At 40.8% G+C, this 19,575-nt stretch overlaps 2 protein-coding genes across 3 annotated transcripts; one reads left to right on the top strand and one right to left on the bottom strand.

The window, feature by feature from the left end:
• Positions 1 to 349: 349 nt before the first annotated feature.
• On the top strand, positions 350 to 16,864 carry mapk9 (mitogen-activated protein kinase 9). Of its 2 annotated transcripts, none has more exons than XM_020646480.3 (12): positions 350 to 647; positions 6,200 to 6,346; positions 6,699 to 6,828; positions 7,660 to 7,718; positions 8,007 to 8,145; positions 9,783 to 9,948; positions 12,000 to 12,071; positions 12,938 to 13,120; positions 13,573 to 13,697; positions 13,771 to 13,834; positions 14,613 to 14,684; positions 14,792 to 16,864. In XM_020646480.3, exons 2-12 carry the CDS (start codon positions 6,231 to 6,233, stop codon positions 14,926 to 14,928), a joined length of 1,263 nt encoding a protein of 420 aa, XP_020502136.1. In that variant the 5' UTR covers positions 350 to 647; positions 6,200 to 6,230; the 3' UTR covers positions 14,929 to 16,864. The 2 variants fall into 2 exon arrangements, with proteins under 2 accessions (XP_020502136.1, XP_020502135.1); XM_020646479.3 differs by having other exon boundaries at positions 351 to 545.
• On the bottom strand, positions 16,741 to 19,284 carry LOC109993503 (rho GTPase-activating protein 22). The gene is made up of 2 exons (XM_020646481.3): positions 18,186 to 19,284; positions 16,741 to 17,279 (listed from the first exon to the last, which is right to left on the bottom strand). The coding sequence occupies exons 1-2, from the start codon at positions 19,115 to 19,117 to the stop codon at positions 17,042 to 17,044; spliced, it is 1,170 nt and encodes a 389-aa protein (XP_020502137.2). The 5' UTR covers positions 19,118 to 19,284; the 3' UTR covers positions 16,741 to 17,041.
• Between the last annotated feature and the right edge of the window lie 291 nt (positions 19,285 to 19,575).

Below are 19,575 nucleotides of genomic sequence, written 5' to 3'. Positions count from 1 at the left end.
AAAGTCAACTCTCTTTTTTTTTTTTAGATAAAACTATTTTTTTTAAAGATAAAACTATGAAGCATCAATGAGACCAACGCGTAAAGATATTGTACTCTTAAGAAACTTTAAAATGAAATGAGCCTATAGGCTATATTTCAATAAAACAATCAAAACAATTTTCAAATTATAAACCATAAGAATATCGCCGGTTATCTCGCCGATACCGATGATTTATTCACTAACAATAATAAAAAAAAAAAGTTTCCTTTCAAAGTTTTTCTTAAAAAAAAAAAAAAAAAAAAAGTTTACATCCACGCAAACGATACGCGATGACGTCATCCGCATGCTCCTCTGCTTGTTGTAGCGTTCACTCCCTCCCGTCCCTCCCGTGCTGCCCGTACACTGCCGCTGGAGTTAGCTCTGGAGAAGTAGGAGGGTTTATCCGTCGTGACAACCCGTTCACACAAACTTTTCCTGGTCTAGGTTGTTCTTGACAGCCGGATAGAGCGTTTTACTTTTGTTTTCGATGCATGGGAGTGCCCTGGGAGCGGCGACGGGTGACGGTAGGTCTCGCTGCTTCTGCTGCCGCCTCCTCTTGCTGTCCGTTTGTCCGTCACAGCTTTCAATTCAGCCCCGGCCCGACTACCGCAGTGCTGCCGTCACAAGTGAGAAAGAATAGTATTGTAGGCCTTGGTATTCTTGTACCCTCACCAAAAGCAATGTAAATGTAACCTTCCGTGTATTTCAAGGTAGCTTAGACTGTGTGAACCGATGATTTCTTAATGTTAAAACCAGTGAGTGCCAGCGGTGCTGCGGCCGCGGTGTGTGTCACACTGGTGACTTCATACCTCTGAGTCAGTGTGTGTATGTGTGTATTTTAGAGTGGGCACGCTGCGTATGGAAATGATAATTCCCTGGTTTACACCTACGTTATAACACATGGCTGTATTTCAATGTCCATACCTTACCCTTTTGCTGAGATCACTACAGCAAAAATTGAAGACATTTCTGTGGGTCGAGTGAGCTCATTTCTTTAATCACTGTAGTTACCACGAAAAACAGGTGTAGATGTGATGAAAGCGAATGCTAGTGATGTATTCCACATCCATTTAGTTTATTTGGCGTGGTATGTCAGAGGCCAGTTTCAGCTTGTCGACACATTAGGCACCATGTGTATAAGGGATCAGTCATGTCGTTTCTTTAGTCTGGTGCATGTCAAAGCATAAACAGGCTGGCATGGGCTGTTTCAGATGACAGCACAGTGGCATCATAGTTACACACACACACACACAGTACAGTACAAGGATACCAAGAGTGTGTATGACATGTTTCATGAAGCATGTCAAAAGCAACACAAGTGATTTTGCTGGTCATCGTATTCCATGAACACATCTTTAACAGGCTCATTCAGCAGACAGAACAGTCTCAGCCTACATACTATAGGCCACTTGCTCCTGTTTGTTTTGTAACTCTTGTCACATCAGGATGAGATGCTGAGTCTTCAGGCCATGCTAATCTGATATCATAGCCAGCTCACTGACTCCCATCCAGTTGCCAACAAGGCAGAGACAAGGCCACATCAGACCCGAGGGCTGGACTGGCCTGTACTGGGGCTGGGCAGTAGTCATGATGAGTTTTGAGGATTGTGATGTTTGCGGCAAGGTCACTTCTGTTATCAAGGCCTTGATAAGAGCAGTGCTGAAATTACAGAAATAAATCACATGCCTTTATAAACTGGATTTCAAGGGACGGGGATATAAGAATATTACACCCGCGTCCTTCCGTTCCTTTCGAATATGTTGATTACAAAAGATTTAAGAATCATCAGTGCAGTGTAGTGGATTATACACAGTTTTTACCCATACTTTGTCAATGCCTCTCAACATATAGCAGTAATGTTGTCAAGCCATAATGAAATAGTGTTTCCCCTAGGTTTACAGCATCGGGGGGACACACGCCGACACAAACACTTGAAGGAATCTTGGTGTTCATGGGTTACTTTCAATGACAGCTGTCCTTTTCTATAAGGAAAGGTATCCTTTAATGACTTCTTTACCTGATTTCCGACTCTATCCACTATCATATCCCTACAACAAAGGCACAAAAAGCCCAAAAATAAATCTTATCTTAAAAAAAATATATATATATATTTTAATTGACCTTCAGGGGGGGCGCCCCCCTAATATAATGGTAGGGGAAACACTGTGTTCTGTTGTTCTGTTAACAGAATAAAATATCTCAAATTAAGTTAAACTAAAAGTATTTCAATTTGCATTACATAATCAATTAAAGATTGATAAGGGCTGCAGAGTGTTTTATTAGATGAGAAAGAGTTTCATTTGTTTTGTGGGTAGCTCATTTGTTTTTTTAGGAAAAGGAGGGAGTCATACGCACATAATGTAGGTGCAGGGCAGTGCCAAAACAGCAGACTGAGGGAGAAGATAGGGGACCAGGTGAAGCCCTCTGGTGGAAACGTTGGGATTGTGATGAATTTCAACTTTTTGTGTCATTTGAGCAGGTGTGCGGGCCTATCTTCTTCCTTAACTCATTTGGTTTCTCATTGTTAGTAATGGGTGGTTTGGACTGGTTCAATCCCAGACTTGCATTGCCCACGTATGACATTGTTCAGTTTTTTTCAGTGTGCCATAGACTTTCGATTTCATTTTCATGGTTTGTTCGTGCTACCGTGTGCACCTGAGAACATGTTTAGGCTGTGCAGTGTGCACCGGGCACTTTTGGCCATTTAGATAAAGCTCCAGGTTTGGGTCTATGGAGGAAACTAATGAACTTAGGACAAGACCACCTGCCAATAACACAAGCGTTTCGGACTCAATGAATAAAGTTAACTTGACCTGTAGTTTTTATTATTAAGATCACAGTCATTAATCATGTTAATTTACCATCTCCAGGAACTTCAGGAATCCTTTAAAGTTAGTAATCTAAATCTAAAGTCTGAATCTACAGAATGTCCCTTTAGATATTAAACTGGATCAACAGATTCAAAAACAAACCAAGTAACCAAATTATTCTCAACATAGAGAGCACTAATATGATACACTGGGTTGATGTCTTGAAGTGAAAGGGATCTTGCGAAGCAGTGTGATTAATCATAGTTCATGCAAAGAAGACTTTATGATCAATTAGATTTTGATATTATGACTGATCCTGCAATGGCTAATTAATTGTAGAAGAAAAAATGATGTAGTCATTATTTCTAAGACCAAGCAATGTGACAGTACTGACTAATGCTATGATCTCATCTTTAATATGGTGTGATAAGCTATTAAGCTTGTTTTTGTTTATTTCTTTGTGTACTATTTGTCTGTGATGTATCCTGCCTGGTGTCCTTTTGAATATATTTAAATTCTTCAATAGCTGCTGGCCAAAAGTGTAGCTGATGCCTGCTGGATCTGCATACAGTCTTCATCTCCCCTCAGTTGTTTCCTGTCAAACCCATATGTGCTGAGTCAACTGTCCATTTAGCCTTTACTTGTGCCTTGCAAGTAAAGTATTGTACATATTCTCTGCCTGCTGCTGATTCTTTTCTTTTTTTTGTTAGGATTAATAGCCCCATGGTAGTGCTTGACATGTTTGTTGTGAATCAGTGCCCCAGCAGACAAAAAATATCAAAGTGCTAGTGTAAGCAGCTTTGAAGCTAAAACAGCCTGTAGATTTCTCAGAGGGACAGTTGTTGCAGGATATTTCATGCACAAAATATCCATGTGTTCTGTTGATTTTGTAGAATCCTTCCGACTTCTGGACCTGCATTTGGAGATATTTGTCAAAAATATCTGTAAGGGTCTTTGAGGCCTTCAGTAGAAATGTCTTTGTTGAGGCCAAAGGGATGATGGAGTAAACTAGAAAAGGTCAAAGGAGTGAGGGAATATCAGGAGGGTAAAGAAATGACAAAGGGAGACAAAGCTGGGGAAAATGGAAAGAGTGAGGGAAGCAGAGAGGAAGTAAAGGTCTTTGCTTCCCTCCCCTTGGGTGTATTGAGAGCCAGCTGGACGTACATGTGAGGAGGAGAAAAAGCTGAGGAGGAGGCAGAGGAGGAAAGCAGATAGAGATGAGAAAGATTCATTTTCCTTCTAAGTAATAGTGTGGGAGCAGACCCACATCTATTACACCTGAAGGCAAATTGAAGTCAGTGCTTGTACATTTAGTGCAACAATGACAAGACAAAAATGGGGGAAAATAATGAGAACAAGCAGAAAAAACAAAACTAAAATGACAAGCAGACACTCTTTGGAATTTAGATAACACAAACAAATGAAGACATCCCTAAACAAGTCGGAGACTACATAAACAAGATGCATTTAAAAACAAATTAAATCAAAGTAGATCAAAGTAAATCCCTGTAGAAATGATGATAAACTGGACCTCGATGGAAATGAGAAAGTAGAGATGGGAAAAAAATGTATGTAAAAATCGAGATTTCTAAGATTTTAAAATAGATTCAGAACTTCTAAGAAATCTTCTAATCAGTCACTCCCTGTTAAGTGCTAAAGCTATCTCTTTCACTCAGTATAATGCCAAATATCCTGAAGTATGCACTAATTCAAAAATAGACTTTGAATCTATGGATCCATTCGAAAAAATATACTGAATCGCATCGTGACCCCAAGAATGGAAATCGAATCGTGAGACACCCAAATACTGTATTCCCAGCCCGAGTAGAAATCTTTGTATATTAATGTTGGCTCCTTGGCTTATACTAATGTGTGTGTTTGAAGAGGAGTAATAGGAAACCTTGTTGATTTCAGTAATGTTTCCTTTTTTTTCATTACTAATTTGTTAAGGTATTCAACAATGACACTTTTTGAAGGATTGTTGCCAGGACGATGATAGCGGAGTTCACTGTGCCATAATTCACTTATGGAAATCCTTGATTGTTTTCCAGCAGTGAAATTTAACATTATGTGTTGAATTTGTTTAAAAAAATGTACTATTATTGAAAACTTTCAGAACAGCAGTTTAATTTTAAATTTGTCAATTGGCCTTTTTTTATATTGCATTTTATATTGGAACAGTTTGGTTATACTCGTTATTAATCTTAAACTTCTTTTATTTGGAAAAAATAAAAAACAATAGCTCTCTCATCAACCATCATTAATACCGGTAGACAACTACTGCTAGTATCACCGCTCATAATTATATATATATTAACTGTAGCTTGCTTCAGAAGACTTTCTGTAAGAATGAGTCAGCCCTAACGTGTTTATGAATTAATCCATTCAGTCCTTTTCCAAAGACAGTTTGCTGTGTCAGTCATACTTTTATGAAAGAAAGAAAGGCCACAAACTATGACAATGACATTTAAATCTCTGGAATCATCATCATTTCAGGCTGCAGGCAGTAACAGTCAAATGTATTGTCTGACAGCTGCTCCTTTACTAACGTAGTGTACTAATGTAGTTTAGTGCTCACTCACTGCAGTTCCTTATAATGCTGCCACAGAGTCAAGGCTGACACTGAGTCTTTACAATTCCCACATCGAGAGGTGCTTTTTGTCTCTAGTTCATCATAATGTCTCCCCTGCTGCTTCTTTCTTTCTTTGTCTCTCTGCCCATTAAAGCCTAATAGTTCTTGGGTATGTGCTGTCTGTCAAACAGGAAAAGCTCAAATATCAGACTCCATTTAACCTGTGGCTGTTTTCTAAAGGAATGACAAACAGCCGTGACTGCTCGCCGTTGCGTAGCTACATAATTGTGTGCCCTCACCCACACACATACACACACAATCCCTGGCCAAGAATAATACTCCTCCACTTCCTGCCTGAGGAATCGATGATGACAGACATATTTTTCTATCCAAAAACAAACACATCAACTATTACATTTATCAGTCACTATGTGATGATGCTGATGGCTGCACATATCCTTAATGTGAAACTGGATGCAGATCAAAGACTGAGAAACATGCTCGAGCACTGCCCAGCGTGTGTGTGTGTGTGTGTGTGTGTGTGTGTGCGTGCGTGCGTGCGTGTCAGCATGAGTGTAGAGATGGCAGTGAGAGCCTGAAGACCTCCAAGCTGTCATCTGCTTCTGTTCTCCATCACACACATATCGAAACATTTAGAGCCTGGACTGAAGCTCCATCACAATGTTGTGTCTGTAATGATAAATCTGTTGTTTTCACCATACCTTTATGTGTTTGTGTTTGCTTTGTTATCGCCCCCCCCCCCCCCCCCCCCCCCCCTCCCCCTCCCATTCTGCAGACAGTGCTGGTGGTCCTGACTGTACAGCAGGATGAGTGAGCCGGTGAGCCAGTTCTACAGCGTTCAGGTGGGAGACTCCACCTTCACTGTACTCAAGCGCTACCAGCAGCTCCGTGCTATCGGCTCTGGGGCACAGGGCATTGTTTGGTGAGAGGCTTGATTTTGTTAAGATTTTGTTATTGTGTCACCTGCCCAGGGTGTAAATATCCTGAAACTCCCCCCTGATTAGATGAACATGTTAGCTCTTGCAGAATTTAAGTATACTGTTGCTAAATTTGGCAATGTTGCCAACGTGTCGTTCTCTCTAGCTCATAAATCTCAAGCAAGGTGCCTAATGAATACCAGCCAGAATGATGTTAACCCCTTAACACCAGATGTCTGTAAATCTCCTCTTTAAGAAGCTTTTGATGTCAGATAACAGCTGTGCTCTGGGTGATGCCTCTTTTTCTCCCTTGCTTACCTTAGTCTCTCTTCCTCCCTCTATACAATGTTTGACCAGCTCTGCTCTAGATACAGTCCTTGGCATACCGGTAGCAGTGAAGAAGCTGTGTCGGCCTTTCCAGAACCAGACTCATGCTAAGCGTGCCTACAGGGAGCTGGTGCTGCTTAAATGTGTCAACCACAAAAATGTAAGATTTACAGTATGTAAAAAAAATGTGTCTATATATTTGAAAGTATGTCTCTTGACAAAACAATAATCAGGTTCCAATATGTCAATTGAAACAGCATTGTCTAATAATATCTACTGTTCATACTAACCATTAAGAGATCCTTTCATGGCTTCCATCAACATGTAAGTGATGGATTTCATTTTGGACTAAATTAATGATCATGTTCTATGCAAAATGAAGTTGCAAAGTTTATTTCCTGCCTATATGAGACTTAAGCACAACAATCGAAAGGGTTCTGACCATAGTAACTAACCAAGGTGTTAGTTCATAATTCCCTCGACAGTGTTTCTTTACACAGTTGACATGGCGGGGTAGTAACACAGAGATAAACTGAGGCTCAAAACAACTTAACTTATAAAAAATACACCTCCTTTACTTTATTGACTGAAAGATGTAAGGCCTCATGTTTGTCTCAGCTCGTTTGTAAATGTATTACGACACAAAAAAATCATTTAACTCTGTTTTATGTATTAAATAGTACATGGTTGTTAAAACAGCTGTAAGTCTTATGAAAGTGCTGCTTGAATTCTTTGAATATGTCTATTCAGTGTCTTATAAGAACGTTTTTAGTCCTCTGAGGTAAAGAATTTAGAAATGAAGTTTAAACTACAAAAAGAGAAATTGAGAGGGTCGGTTGCTGCTATGTTAAAAATAATTTACTGCGCAGAGCAAGTGAATCATGACAAATCTACTGAGCTCTCTGTCCTCAGCTGGCCAGCTCTCCACGGTGAAGTGGATGTAGATGGTAGAGTAACAGTGTGGACTAATGGCCTGTGTCTCTGCCTGCAGATCATTCGTCTGATCAATGTGTTCACGCCTCAGAAGTCCCTGGAGGAATTCCATGACCTGTGAGTGGCAGCGGAGGGTCTTTTGGCTCTTAGCATCTACTCAATTAAGAGTTTTTAGCTTCTGTTTGTTTTCTTACATCTACCAGTTTCCATCATCTACCTGTCAACCTCCTCTACTGCACTGCCCTGCTTTCTATCCTTCTGTGTTTAAATTACTCTTTTGTGTTTGTTACACTTCATAAATTCCTTTATGTTCTTAATGGACTTCTATGAGGCTGTTCCTCTTGTTATTTCTTACTGATGTATCCTTGAATTACTGTTCTTTGTTATTCCTTACACATATTCTAGGTATCTGGTGATGGAGTTGATGGATGCCAGCCTATGCCAGGTGATCCACATGGACCTGGACCATGAGAGGATGTCCTATCTGCTCTACCAGATCCTCTGTGGCATCAGACACCTGCACTCTGCAGGCATCATCCACAGGGTAACTGGACAAGCAATAATGTTGCTGTGGGCTGAATGAGTCTTTGAATATGTTTATTTATGTATATATACTACATTATGTTTTTACCCAATGCAGAAATGTCTTTAAGAGTCTTTCAGTATGAAAAGCTGTGGTCAACTCCCTTTTTTGGTTGAATATTTTAAGATTACTACATCACTGTCACCTGCTATTACTCAATGACCTGGCTGACCCTGGAGAACACACTAACTTCACAGCTGTTAGGAGATGTGTTTGATAAACAGACATCAGAATTTTGTGGTGGACTAGCTGATGAGTCATTACATCAAGTATTAGAAAGCTTTTAAAGTGTATTACCTGTTTTTGGAGATTTTCAAGAGCAGATGAGAATGGCTTTATTCTAAAACTGCATTGTTTACTTTTGAAGAATGTTCGTGGTCTTTTACCTTTTTTGCCCAACTATTTGACGGCAATACTTTCTCCAAAATAACTGCTATCCAGTCGAATCCTATCCCAACTGCTGAAGCTCAAGAAATCACTGTTATTCAATCCCAAAGGCTCTGCTACATTGGGTGTTTGTCATTTTTAAAAAAGGGGCCAGCAGTACAGTGTTTTTTGCGCTACCTGCACTGAACAGAAATAAAATGATACCTAGCCAGCTTAATGTCAATCGCTGATCAAGAGATGTGGAGGGTACACCACATTAGCTTTACCATGGCAGCAGGACCAAGCAGTATAGCTTCTTATCCACACAAAAAAAACCAAGTGAAGTTGGCATTGGGGGTGCTCGGTACACCAAGAATGATCAGGGAATTATTCAAGACAACGTCTGCAGAACCTGCTGGAATAAAGTTGCGGCTAAAGCGTTTAACACGTCAAACTTGATGCAGCCTCTGCAAGATCACCACCCAGCACTGCATGCCAAAGTAAAAGTAATGCGTGATAACTCAGTGATATTCGCTCAGCATTTTAGGTTGATAAAACAGATCAAAGACATAAACATAAACACAACGTCAGGAGCTTGTAGACTTCCAACACTAATTAACTGACTCACTGAACGAGAGATGTTCTCATTTCCTTTTGTTTTCGATAATACTTGAAACAAAACAATAACAGGGTCTTGTCTCAAGCCACATGTATGATTAGATCAAATAATAATAATATACAGTATCATTAGAAAACAGACATGGAGGGCAGTTAATTACAATAACACATAATTTGAGGAATATTTTTTCCTGGGGGATCAATAAAGTTAATCTAAGTGTTATATAAACAATAACACTTTAAAAAACTACATTTTAAATATTAGAATAAAAAGATAAAAATAAAAAACTCAAGTCATTAAAAGTCAAATCAAAAGCTTTGATTATCTTTTTTCATTTGATCCTTTTTCACTTTATCTTTCTTTCTTTCTTCTTTTGTGATATATAATATAATAACTGTTATTTATGCTTAAGTAGGCATCAATAAACAACACACGATCATGTCTAAAGAATGTTCACATGATTTTATACAGAAGTACATAGTGAAAACAATGTATGCAGAACAATCGTGGTGATTATGAAAACGTCATTATTTCTCTCTGATCTCTGATTGTTGCATCCACAGTTATGAGCCAATGATGGATTCATTCAAATAAATAAAATATGTCTCCTCAGGACCTGAAGCCCAGTAATATTGTAGTGAAGTCGGACTGCACTCTGAAGATCTTAGATTTTGGCTTGGCTAGGACGGCCTGCACTAACTTCATGATGACCCCATATGTGGTGACCCGATACTACCGCGCCCCAGAGGTCATACTGGGCATGAAGTACAAAGAGAATGGTAAGGACATCTCAGAATGTAATCCTTTAAAATGATAGCACACAAGTCACAAATCCACTGCTAAACCACGTCATACAAAAGTGCTTCTTTCATTTTTGAATTTGGTATCAAGAAAGATGCTGTGATAATTGGATTTGAATGAAATAAAATACCGATCAGATACTAGCATGTGTTTATAGGAAAAAGATTATAAACGGTCAGAAATGATATAAACATAAGCAGAAAGATGGAAGTCTTTGGGTTCTGGTCGAGTCAATGATTAAACTTTGTGGTAAACTGACACTGCCCTGTGCACCATCAAACATGACGACAGCCTGTGGAAGAATGAGTCATCATCACTGCTTGGTATTTGTTTATTGCACATTCATTTAAATATAAAATAAAAAATATATATAATTCAACACAGAGGAACAAATGAGGTAATTATCTAAGAGTTGCATCATTAGTTTGACAGACACTGTTGTGTACAATACACAGCAGGATTTAAGTAAACAAAGAAGCATATCGGAGTTGAACAGATGGCGCAGGCTGCTAAATATAATAATAATAAGGCTTAAAAAAAACTGCCTCTAGTTCACAGGCACAAACCTTTGATCAGGTATCAGTCACACTCTAGCTGGTTATTTGGGATCCAAGCTCTACAGGTGCCAGAGCCATATTGAACCACTTTGGATCATCATAGTTATTTTTATCACTATTATCTGCTAAAAATGTCTCCGTCTCCAAAACCAAGGAAACCTACAGCAACAAACTGAGCAGACCCAACTTCTCAGGCAGCACACACTGTGACTCTTCGACTTCAAAAGCAGTTTAATGATATAAATAGCCTGCAGCCCATGTTTCATTTTGTGTTATTTGTGTTTTTACCACTACTCTATAGCAGTGGACCTGTGGTCTGTCGGCTGCATTATGGCTGAATTGATGGCTCACAAGTTCCTCTTTCCTGGAGAGGACTGTATCCCTTCTTCTTTGTCTCTTATCAATTGTTTACTTGAGTGGTGCAGGAGATCCTTAGTGGATGTTGTATTGGGGCTATTGTATTGGGCTATTTTTCTCTAGTTAATTTCTAAATATTCAAGAGAGATGAGATGAAATAAGACGTGGTAGTTTGATTTGAACAGCTGTTTCACTGCTAAGATCAAAATCTATAGAAAGACATACAGGCCTGGAATGAGACTTAATGTTGACTGTTTGTGCAACTCGTTGGCATCATTTTTCAAGTTGTTGATGTCTTTTCTAAACTAACTTCACTCAAAGCTGGTGCATCAATGATCAACTGAGGTAGGATTACAAACAGGAAATATACAGAACCCTCTTATGTTGGGAAAGTCTGCCCGGTCTGAGCCGTCAGAGTGACTAAGGTTTCTTGACGAAAGTTTACATTTATGGTTTATATGCATTGTGTTTGCAAACTTGACACTGGTCTGTCTGATCTGGGAACATTATCAGAGCTTTTTCAGCTCCTGTGAAACTGAAATAGAGGGAGGGAGTTAATGGCTGTTTGCTGCACATATAAGCTCAGCCCAGAGTGAGAAAGACACTACATCCCACTCTGCTGAGCACACACTCAGGGAAAGTGAGCGAGACAGCAACAGCTGTGTAAACTGATAAGCAGAGCTGCAGAAGAGAGGAGAAAGGCCTGGATGGCTGCGTCTGCTTCCAAAGCCAGAGAGTGAAAAGAAAGCCAGCCTGAAGATGAATCTGATGAAAGCAGCTGGCCACAGTTGAAGATGGATCAAAATAACCACAGTTATGCTGAATTCAATGTTTTTCAAACCATGTTGTACAGTGTATATGTAATTTCACTGTGTATGCAGTGTGCATTGTATTAAGTCATCAATGTTTTAAGATCCTTTTTTAATATTTGTTTTTCTCTTCGTGTGTGTGTGTGTGTGTGTGTGTGTGTGTGTGTGTGTGTGTGTGTGTGTGTGTGTGTGTGTGTGTGTGTGTGTGTGTGTGTGTGTGTGTGTGTGTGTGTGTGTGTGTGTGTGTGTGTGTGTGTGTGTGTGTGTGTGTGTGTGTGTGTGTGTGTGTGTGTTCTCTGTTCCCAGTGGACATCTGGTCAGTGGGGTGTATCATGGGAGAGATGGTCAAGGGCGGCGTCATCTTCCAGGGCACTGACCGTATCCTTCACCACTCTCTGTCTCATTCATCATCAACAAACAGCGGGGGCTCCTCACACACACACACACACACACACACACACACACACACACACACAGTCAGACAGGCACACACAAAGCACTGTTCTCTCCCCTGGCTCTGCTGTCTTACACTGAGCCCGCCTCGCCCCTCTAAGGTTTCTGTTTCTACTTCGGATGCGGGACCAGAGGTGGGACAACTTTGTACCCATATTACACATCCCTGAATATTCATAATGAATTCCAGACGTTACAGGTGTCCTAAAAACCTCACAACATGAATTGGCAATATGAATAGGGCTGCTAATAGCATGTTAATTCTATCTATGTCACTCGTTACTGTGATGTTACAATCTGTGGCTTTTAGTGAGTAGCAACAATTCTGGAGATTTCAGCTAGATGACTTTTCATTTTACCCTCAGTATATTCTAAATAAGTTTGGTTATCCTCTTGCTCTTGGTCCGTCTGATACTGTGGATAACAGAACTGACTATTAGTAATAGTGACCTATTACCTGCCAAACTCTGCCTCAGCAATTTTGTGCTTATTAGAAAATGTCATCCAGCTAACATGCTATGCTAACTTCAGATCAATCTACTCTTATACCTGCTTAACATCAGCATGCCAGCACCCTCATAGTGAGCATATTAGTATGCTAACTTGATTAATTACAGTAGTTCAAAGTCAAGTCGAGCATCAGAGAGCCGCCAGCCTGGACTCTTGTAAGAGCTTTTTTTATGCATTTGTTGCCTGATTCTGTGCCTTATCAAAGTTGTCTTTCCTTTGCAATAGCTGGCATATGTTCATGCCCATAATGCAGCAGAGTTTTCCATAACAATCATGTCCAGACATTGACCAGTGGAATAAGGTGATTGAGGTTCTGGGCACACCCAGTCTGGAGTTTATGAATCGACTGATGGAGACCGTGAGGAACTATGTGATGAACAAGCCACAGTATCCTGGCGTCAGCTTTGCTGAGCTTTTCCCAGACTGGGCATTCCCTTCTGACTCAGAACACGACAAACTCAAGAGTAAGACGTGAAAACACAGTTGTCAAACTTTAAATAGATAAATTACAGTTTCATAGCATAGATAGTTTTAAAAGAATGCCAGATTTCATTTTTTAAATCTTACAAAGGACACTGCCAGGATGTCTAGATTTTGGTTAAACAGGCATGTTTCTGTATTGTAATATTGAAACAAGTTTTTAATAAACAGATTTACAAAAGACGCTGAAGCTGAAAACTGGGATCTTTATAAAGGTAGTTCAGAGAAGATTTAGATCAAATGTTCTTCTCTTATCTTTGGCATCAAGGTTTAGACTTCACATCCCTGAAATCAGCAAACAAATTTTGTTAATCCCAGAAATGCTACCAAACACATAAAGGGGGATGTTAACTGTTCTCATCAAGATCTCTTTAATGAAGTCATGTCAAGGGCCTCTCTCCATTGTAACACTGCCCTTTCTACTTTATCATAACAGCAGGTCAAGCCCGGGACCTGTTGTCCAAAATGCTGGTCATTGATCCTGAAAGCCGGATCTCTGTAGAAGAAGCCCTCAATCACCCATACATACATGTGTGGTACGACCCTGGAGAGGCTGATGCGGTGAGCAGTCGGTTTCAGTGATGTTTCACAATATGCATGCAGCGGCTGATGAATGTATTTCCTCTTTTTACAGCCTCCTCCTCAGATTTCAGACAAGCAGCTGGAAGAGAGAGAGCACACGATCGAGCAATGGAAAGGTAGGATGCACTGCCCTCTAGGGAAACTTATCGGCAGTACAGCTGGACGACCTTAACTTTTTTTTACGTCACAGGCAGCTCAATGAAACCCTGTTAAGAATTAAGTTTACATATCAATACATAGATATGCTGTACATGTAATGGCTTGTGCAAAGCAATTGAAGATCCAGAAAGTATTTATAGCAATATGGAAACACTTCAAACAGTGTGAAGGCTACCAAGGAGGGCTTTAAAAAACAAATCCATCAACTCCCTTGCTTCCTCTCAATATTAAAGTTCATTTGTTTCCAGCTCCGCTGTATGCTGCTGAGGAATTAGGATTTTTTGGTGTAGTGATTATTATTGAACCCTTTGGCCCCCTGTGTTTATTTATTTGTATCACTCGTTTACTAATGTTTTTGTTTTGTGAGCTGCTTAAACAGGATTTCCCCTCTGGGCGATCAATCAAATTTATCACATCTGTATTTCATCCTGCAGATGACAGATCTTTTCTTTGTCAATCTGGGATGTTATTGTGAACTGTTTGTCTAAGACACGTGTTTCACATGTAATTGTCCATTCTCATGAAATAAAATCCTGCATCCAAACCAGGAAATAAAGATTTCATATTTTAACATGAGGAACATACAGTCAGACTTACTAGCTTCAACTGATGACATGTCTTACAACTAATATCAGGATCTATTTCAAATCTTATCAGGAACTATTTAAAATCTGAGACATTAATTTCACAAATGATTTTAAATTTCTTGACTTCTCTTCAAAAAAATGTAAACAGAACTGATTTATGAAGAGTTGATTGACTGGGAAGAGAGGAACAAGAATGGGCTGATGAAAGAAGACTGCTCAGGTATGTAGATACATCCTCTTCACTTTCACCAGCAGTGAAATGAATAATATTCTAAATTGTTCAGCTCCCTAAATGTCGTTTCTCTCCTGCTTTGTGATATGTTTTAGACGTGGTGTCAACTTCAGCCTCACAGTCCTCATCGGCCAACGACATCTCGTCCATGTCCACAGAGCAAACCTTAGCCTCGGACACAGACAGCAGCAGCATTGATACACTGACGGGACAGCTGGACGAGAGTCAGTGAACACAGTAGACCATATGTGTCTGCCTGCATTAGTGTCATCCCAACACATTTTACATCATCCAATGATCAAAACACAATCATCTTTTCTTTACTGCCTCATCCCCATACTATCTGATTTGTCCCTTCTTGTCCTGTTTCTCATCATTTATTCTGAACCTCAATAACTAGGTCTATTTTTCTATTTTAGTTCTGTGTGATGGATCTTATTGGTCTTCTTCAACTTCAGACTTTGTTATGTATAGATTCCTGTTGGGTCAAAGGTTCATCCTTCTTCTCTTTGTGGATATTGTTTTGCCTGATTAAGTATATTTGATGATGTATGCGTCCATATTGATTTTCAGGGTGTTTGTTCCTCGTGCCTGTATTTTAACGGTTTTATTTTTGTTGTTGTTGCAAATATCAAGTTGAAATCAGAGATTATTGTAGTCAAACTAGAGCAGAAACACGCTAAACATAGACCACAGCTGCCTGCTTCTCTCATGCATGTTACGCCAGTATGAACAAAAGCTGACCATAAGTGGATCACACCATCTGATGTCCATCTGATGAGCAAACACTCACCCAAAGGTTGATCCATTTTTTTTGCTAGTTTACAGATATCAGAAGAGGTTCTTTCTGCACAGTGTTTTTAAATGGATTGGCTTGAGTGATGTGGACTTTCAGATTCTCCTCTTGACACTAGGGGGAGCTGTTTCAGTGTTACAGATGGATGTCCTGATATAATGTGCTGTATGTAAAGAAGATGATCGGCCACTCAAAGTTGCTCTTTAAATACTAATAGATGAAATTGCTCTTTTCTTTTAATAAACTCAACATATATGTTGAACCACATTTTTAAATTGCCCCCATTTGACACGCGGTACTGACTAACAATGTGTTCTTCAAAAGAACATCATAATCCTGTAAGTTTGGGAGCTGCAAAATGATACATACTATTTATTTTTGTGTCCTTGCAAAATATTGCACACAATCACAATGAGGTTCAAGTGAAACAAGCCTCTGTCAAAGCATTTCATTAATATAAACAAATGCATTGGCTGCTCTTTTTCTAAACCATTCCATTAATACTGAGACAGTAACATTTCATGAGTCAGACATCATAGAATAAGTATAACATCAGTAAAACAAAAATAAAGGTGTCTATCTTGCATGAAGGCATTACATATGCCAATAAGTTACTGTAGTCCTTCAGGTCTGTTCTTTAACTCACAGTACCTTGATGGTTATGAAATCATGTTTGGTGCAGATGTTTTTTTTTGTTTTTTCTTTGTAATTTTGCCATTTAAGCCCGTGTGTGTGTTATCCAAATGTACTGTTTAGCGCTCTCTTTCTTAATCTGCTTTGAATCATCCTTAAAGACAGCAGGCGCCTGTTTGCAAAGCCAACATAAAGCGAGGACGATGGCCCCCTCAAGAAAGTGGACATGTTGTGGTTTAAATTGAGGATGAGACTGTGGAGTCCTGAATGAAAATTTAGACCTTGGCAGTCAAGACGGAAACTTCAAAGATGGACCTTGGTTATGGACTGCAGAGCTGCTTTTTGCAGAGCTGATTGCACATTGTGATGGACATGCAGAAATATGACACTACGGAGTCACTGGGGACTTGTAGCACCATGTTGTGAACACTATATTTTCCTTTTATAAACCATGACCTTATTCTTTCAGTCATGCCTTAAGAGGAGTGGCTGATGCACTCCAAGAAATCTTATCAGATAAGGACTGAGCATAGCTGTGCTCAAGACCTCCTCATGTTTACCATGTTAAAAAAAAAAAACAGCTTCATTATACACACTGTCAGTCTCACATTTTTGTCCTTTTTGTTTCTTCCTTTATTTTCATAGATGTCCTGTGTGATTACAATATAATCACTTAGCCAACATCTCTTGCCCTTACACAACTACACAACTAATAAAGTGGACATCAGTGATTCATTTACTTTGAGTGTTGTCTTTATTTCTCAGATAGTTTCTAACTAAAAACCTTTCTCTATTAATAAGGTAAATATTTCCATATTTGATGACAGCATAAAGCCTTCACTTTCTAGACAGTCTTTTTGCCATTTGTCCTCCGGGCACACTGTCCATAAGAACACACTATTCCTATTTATTTGTATCAGAAGCTTTTGACAATACACTCCGTCTTCTTTGCCTCATTGTTAAGCTCTCCAAAGGTATCGAAGAACTGCTCCATCTCCCTCTGCAGAGTTGCATTGCGTAGCTCTGCAGCAGCCCGGGCCCTCTCAGATTCTACGATCTTCGCCTGGACGACCTGGTACCAGTGCCGCTGCTGTGCCATGTTCGTTTTCAACCGAACCACCTCCAACTGCAGCTCTTCATTTCTTTGTTCTAGACTGAAGGGAATGCCACACAGAGGAGAAGAAACAATATGGAAGTGAATGGGAGTGAGGAAAAAAAGGCTGAGAACTGGCTTTTCTACCCATGTAAGTAAAGGTAAGTACTGTGCTTGTTGGTAAAACAGTTACATGTAAATTGCTTTTGCTAATTTAGTTCCTGATGCCTGCAATCATTGAAAAAGGTGGCTAATTATGTGTTGTGAAATTTCTGTATCACACTCATTTTATGCTCTATAGCTATCTGAAAGAAACTCAGTGACCTAACACAGAGGCTCGCTCTATCTTTATCAGGTGTAAATGAGGTATGTGTTGTGTCTAGGTCAGCAGCATGGCCCCTTAAATTAGCTCTTTCCAGTGTCATGAACTGTGTCTATAGGTCACACACACAGGCTGTGCTCCCTGACTGTGCAAACTAAAAACACATTTACCAATTGGAATGATTGTAAATGTGTGTCAAAGGGCAGTGGAAAACCACAGTTATGCAAGTATTTCAAAAGACTTGGATTTCCAGAGGTGAAATAAAGAGAATGTGACTAAAAGCAACTCAGATAATAATCATTGTACAGCCGTAGATCTAAACAAAGATCGTCACTGAAGAAGTTTCATAGAGTCTACTAAATCTAAACAGGATGCAGGGTGAACGTCGGGGTCAGCAGGGTGACCAGAGCAGCACAGCTGAGTGGACACAAAGTCTCTGGGCCCGGGAACATTGTGACCCTTCTCTGTAAATACACCGAGGGCTGAATTAATTCTCACAGGCAACTCAGTGAACTGAAAGTGTTTTACTAAAGTGTGGAGCATTAGCAAATTAAATCTAGAACAAAACAAAATGCTGATGATTTCTGTAAAATGATTAAGTGCACTATGAGCTTAAAATGTAATACATATGAAATGTAACTTTACCTGTTTATTCGGTCCTCATACTCTTCCCTCTGTCTCCCTATTTGCTGCTGGAGGTTGGTGAGGAGGCTGCGGAGGGCGCTGGCCGAGGGGTCAGCCAAAGGCACTGGAGGGGGCACCCTGGGAGACCAGGATGGGAGCTCTGGTTGCTGGGCTTCAGCTGGGGGCCACAGAATCTGGCTCTCAGTTTGGGACGACTGAGAGGAACATACTGAAATATGTTGAGGAGGTGACAAGGGATCCGAGGATCCTGAGTCCAGCTCTGGCTCCTGGTCAAGCCTCCTGTCCTCGTCTGGATTTTGGTCCTGATTACTGGGACCAGTTTCAGCAAGGATGATCTCACAGGAGGACCAGGTGCTTTTGTCATCCTCTGTCAGTCCCTGCTCGGAGGCCCACCCTCCATATATCTGCCCCTGCAGGGGGTCCGTGATGCCCGTTTCCATGTCAAACACCTCCTGGAGGCTGTCTGGAGTGACTGCTTCGGGGAGGTTATCATACACTGAGAGAGCGCTCCTGTGCTCCTCACTCTGAGATGGCTTTGGACTGTGTTTAGGATGAACTCCCCAGCTACCTCCCTGTTCTCCTGCTCCTTTGTCTCCTCCTCTCCCTCTGTTTACTTCTGGAGCCAGCTCTGCCTCCCAGCCTGCTCTTACCAGGCCTCCTCTCCAGCTGCAGTAGCTGTGATCTGGCCAGGCGCCAGTCCCTAGACTCCCTCTGACCAGTGTGGGAACCTCAGCCACAGCTGGGGCCAGACCAGGCTGATGGCTTCTGGGGCCTGGGAGTCTTGTTACAGCCGGGCACACAACCCTAGTCTCCATTTCCTTCTCCCTGGCCCTCCCTCGCTGGGCAAAAGGTGGGCAGTTGTCGTATAGGGGGTCCATGGAGCAGGAACTGGATGTGGTGGGGGTCTCAGTAGGAAGACAGTGCAGCTCCATGGTCCAACCAGGCACACATAGGGGTGTTGAGAGCCTTAGATAACAGCCCTCCCCTCCTCTTCCTGCTTTACTTTTGGGATTGGCGTCTTGGGTTGTGGATCTGTGAGCGTGGTGAGAAGTCTGTGCCAAGAGTTGAGGTGTTGTGGGGAGAGGGAGGTGCAGGAGTACTCCCCACTCTGCTGTGCCCTTGAAGCTGCTGCCTAATGGCCTAATGCTGGATAGACAGGTTGTAGACTATGTGGGTGCATGCGTGTGTGTGTGTGTGTGTGTGTGCGTGTGCGTGCGCGCGCGTGCGTGCGTGTGTGTGTGTGTGTGTCTGTGTGTGTGCGTGCGCGTGCGCGTGCGTGCGTGTGTGTGTGTCTTTAAGCAGGACTGACATCAGCTGTTACTTTAGCACAGCTTCTGAGGGAGGGATCCAGGGTGTAATATAGTCTGGCTCATTCCTAAAGACAGTCACA

The sequence above is a fragment of the Labrus bergylta genome, chromosome 9 (assembly GCF_963930695.1).
Source record: "Labrus bergylta chromosome 9, fLabBer1.1, whole genome shotgun sequence".
In the NCBI taxonomy this organism is placed as follows: domain Eukaryota; kingdom Metazoa; phylum Chordata; class Actinopteri; order Labriformes; family Labridae; genus Labrus; species Labrus bergylta.
The sequence above is the reverse complement of the archived record's forward strand: the minus strand, read 5'-3'. Positions and strand labels throughout refer to the sequence as shown.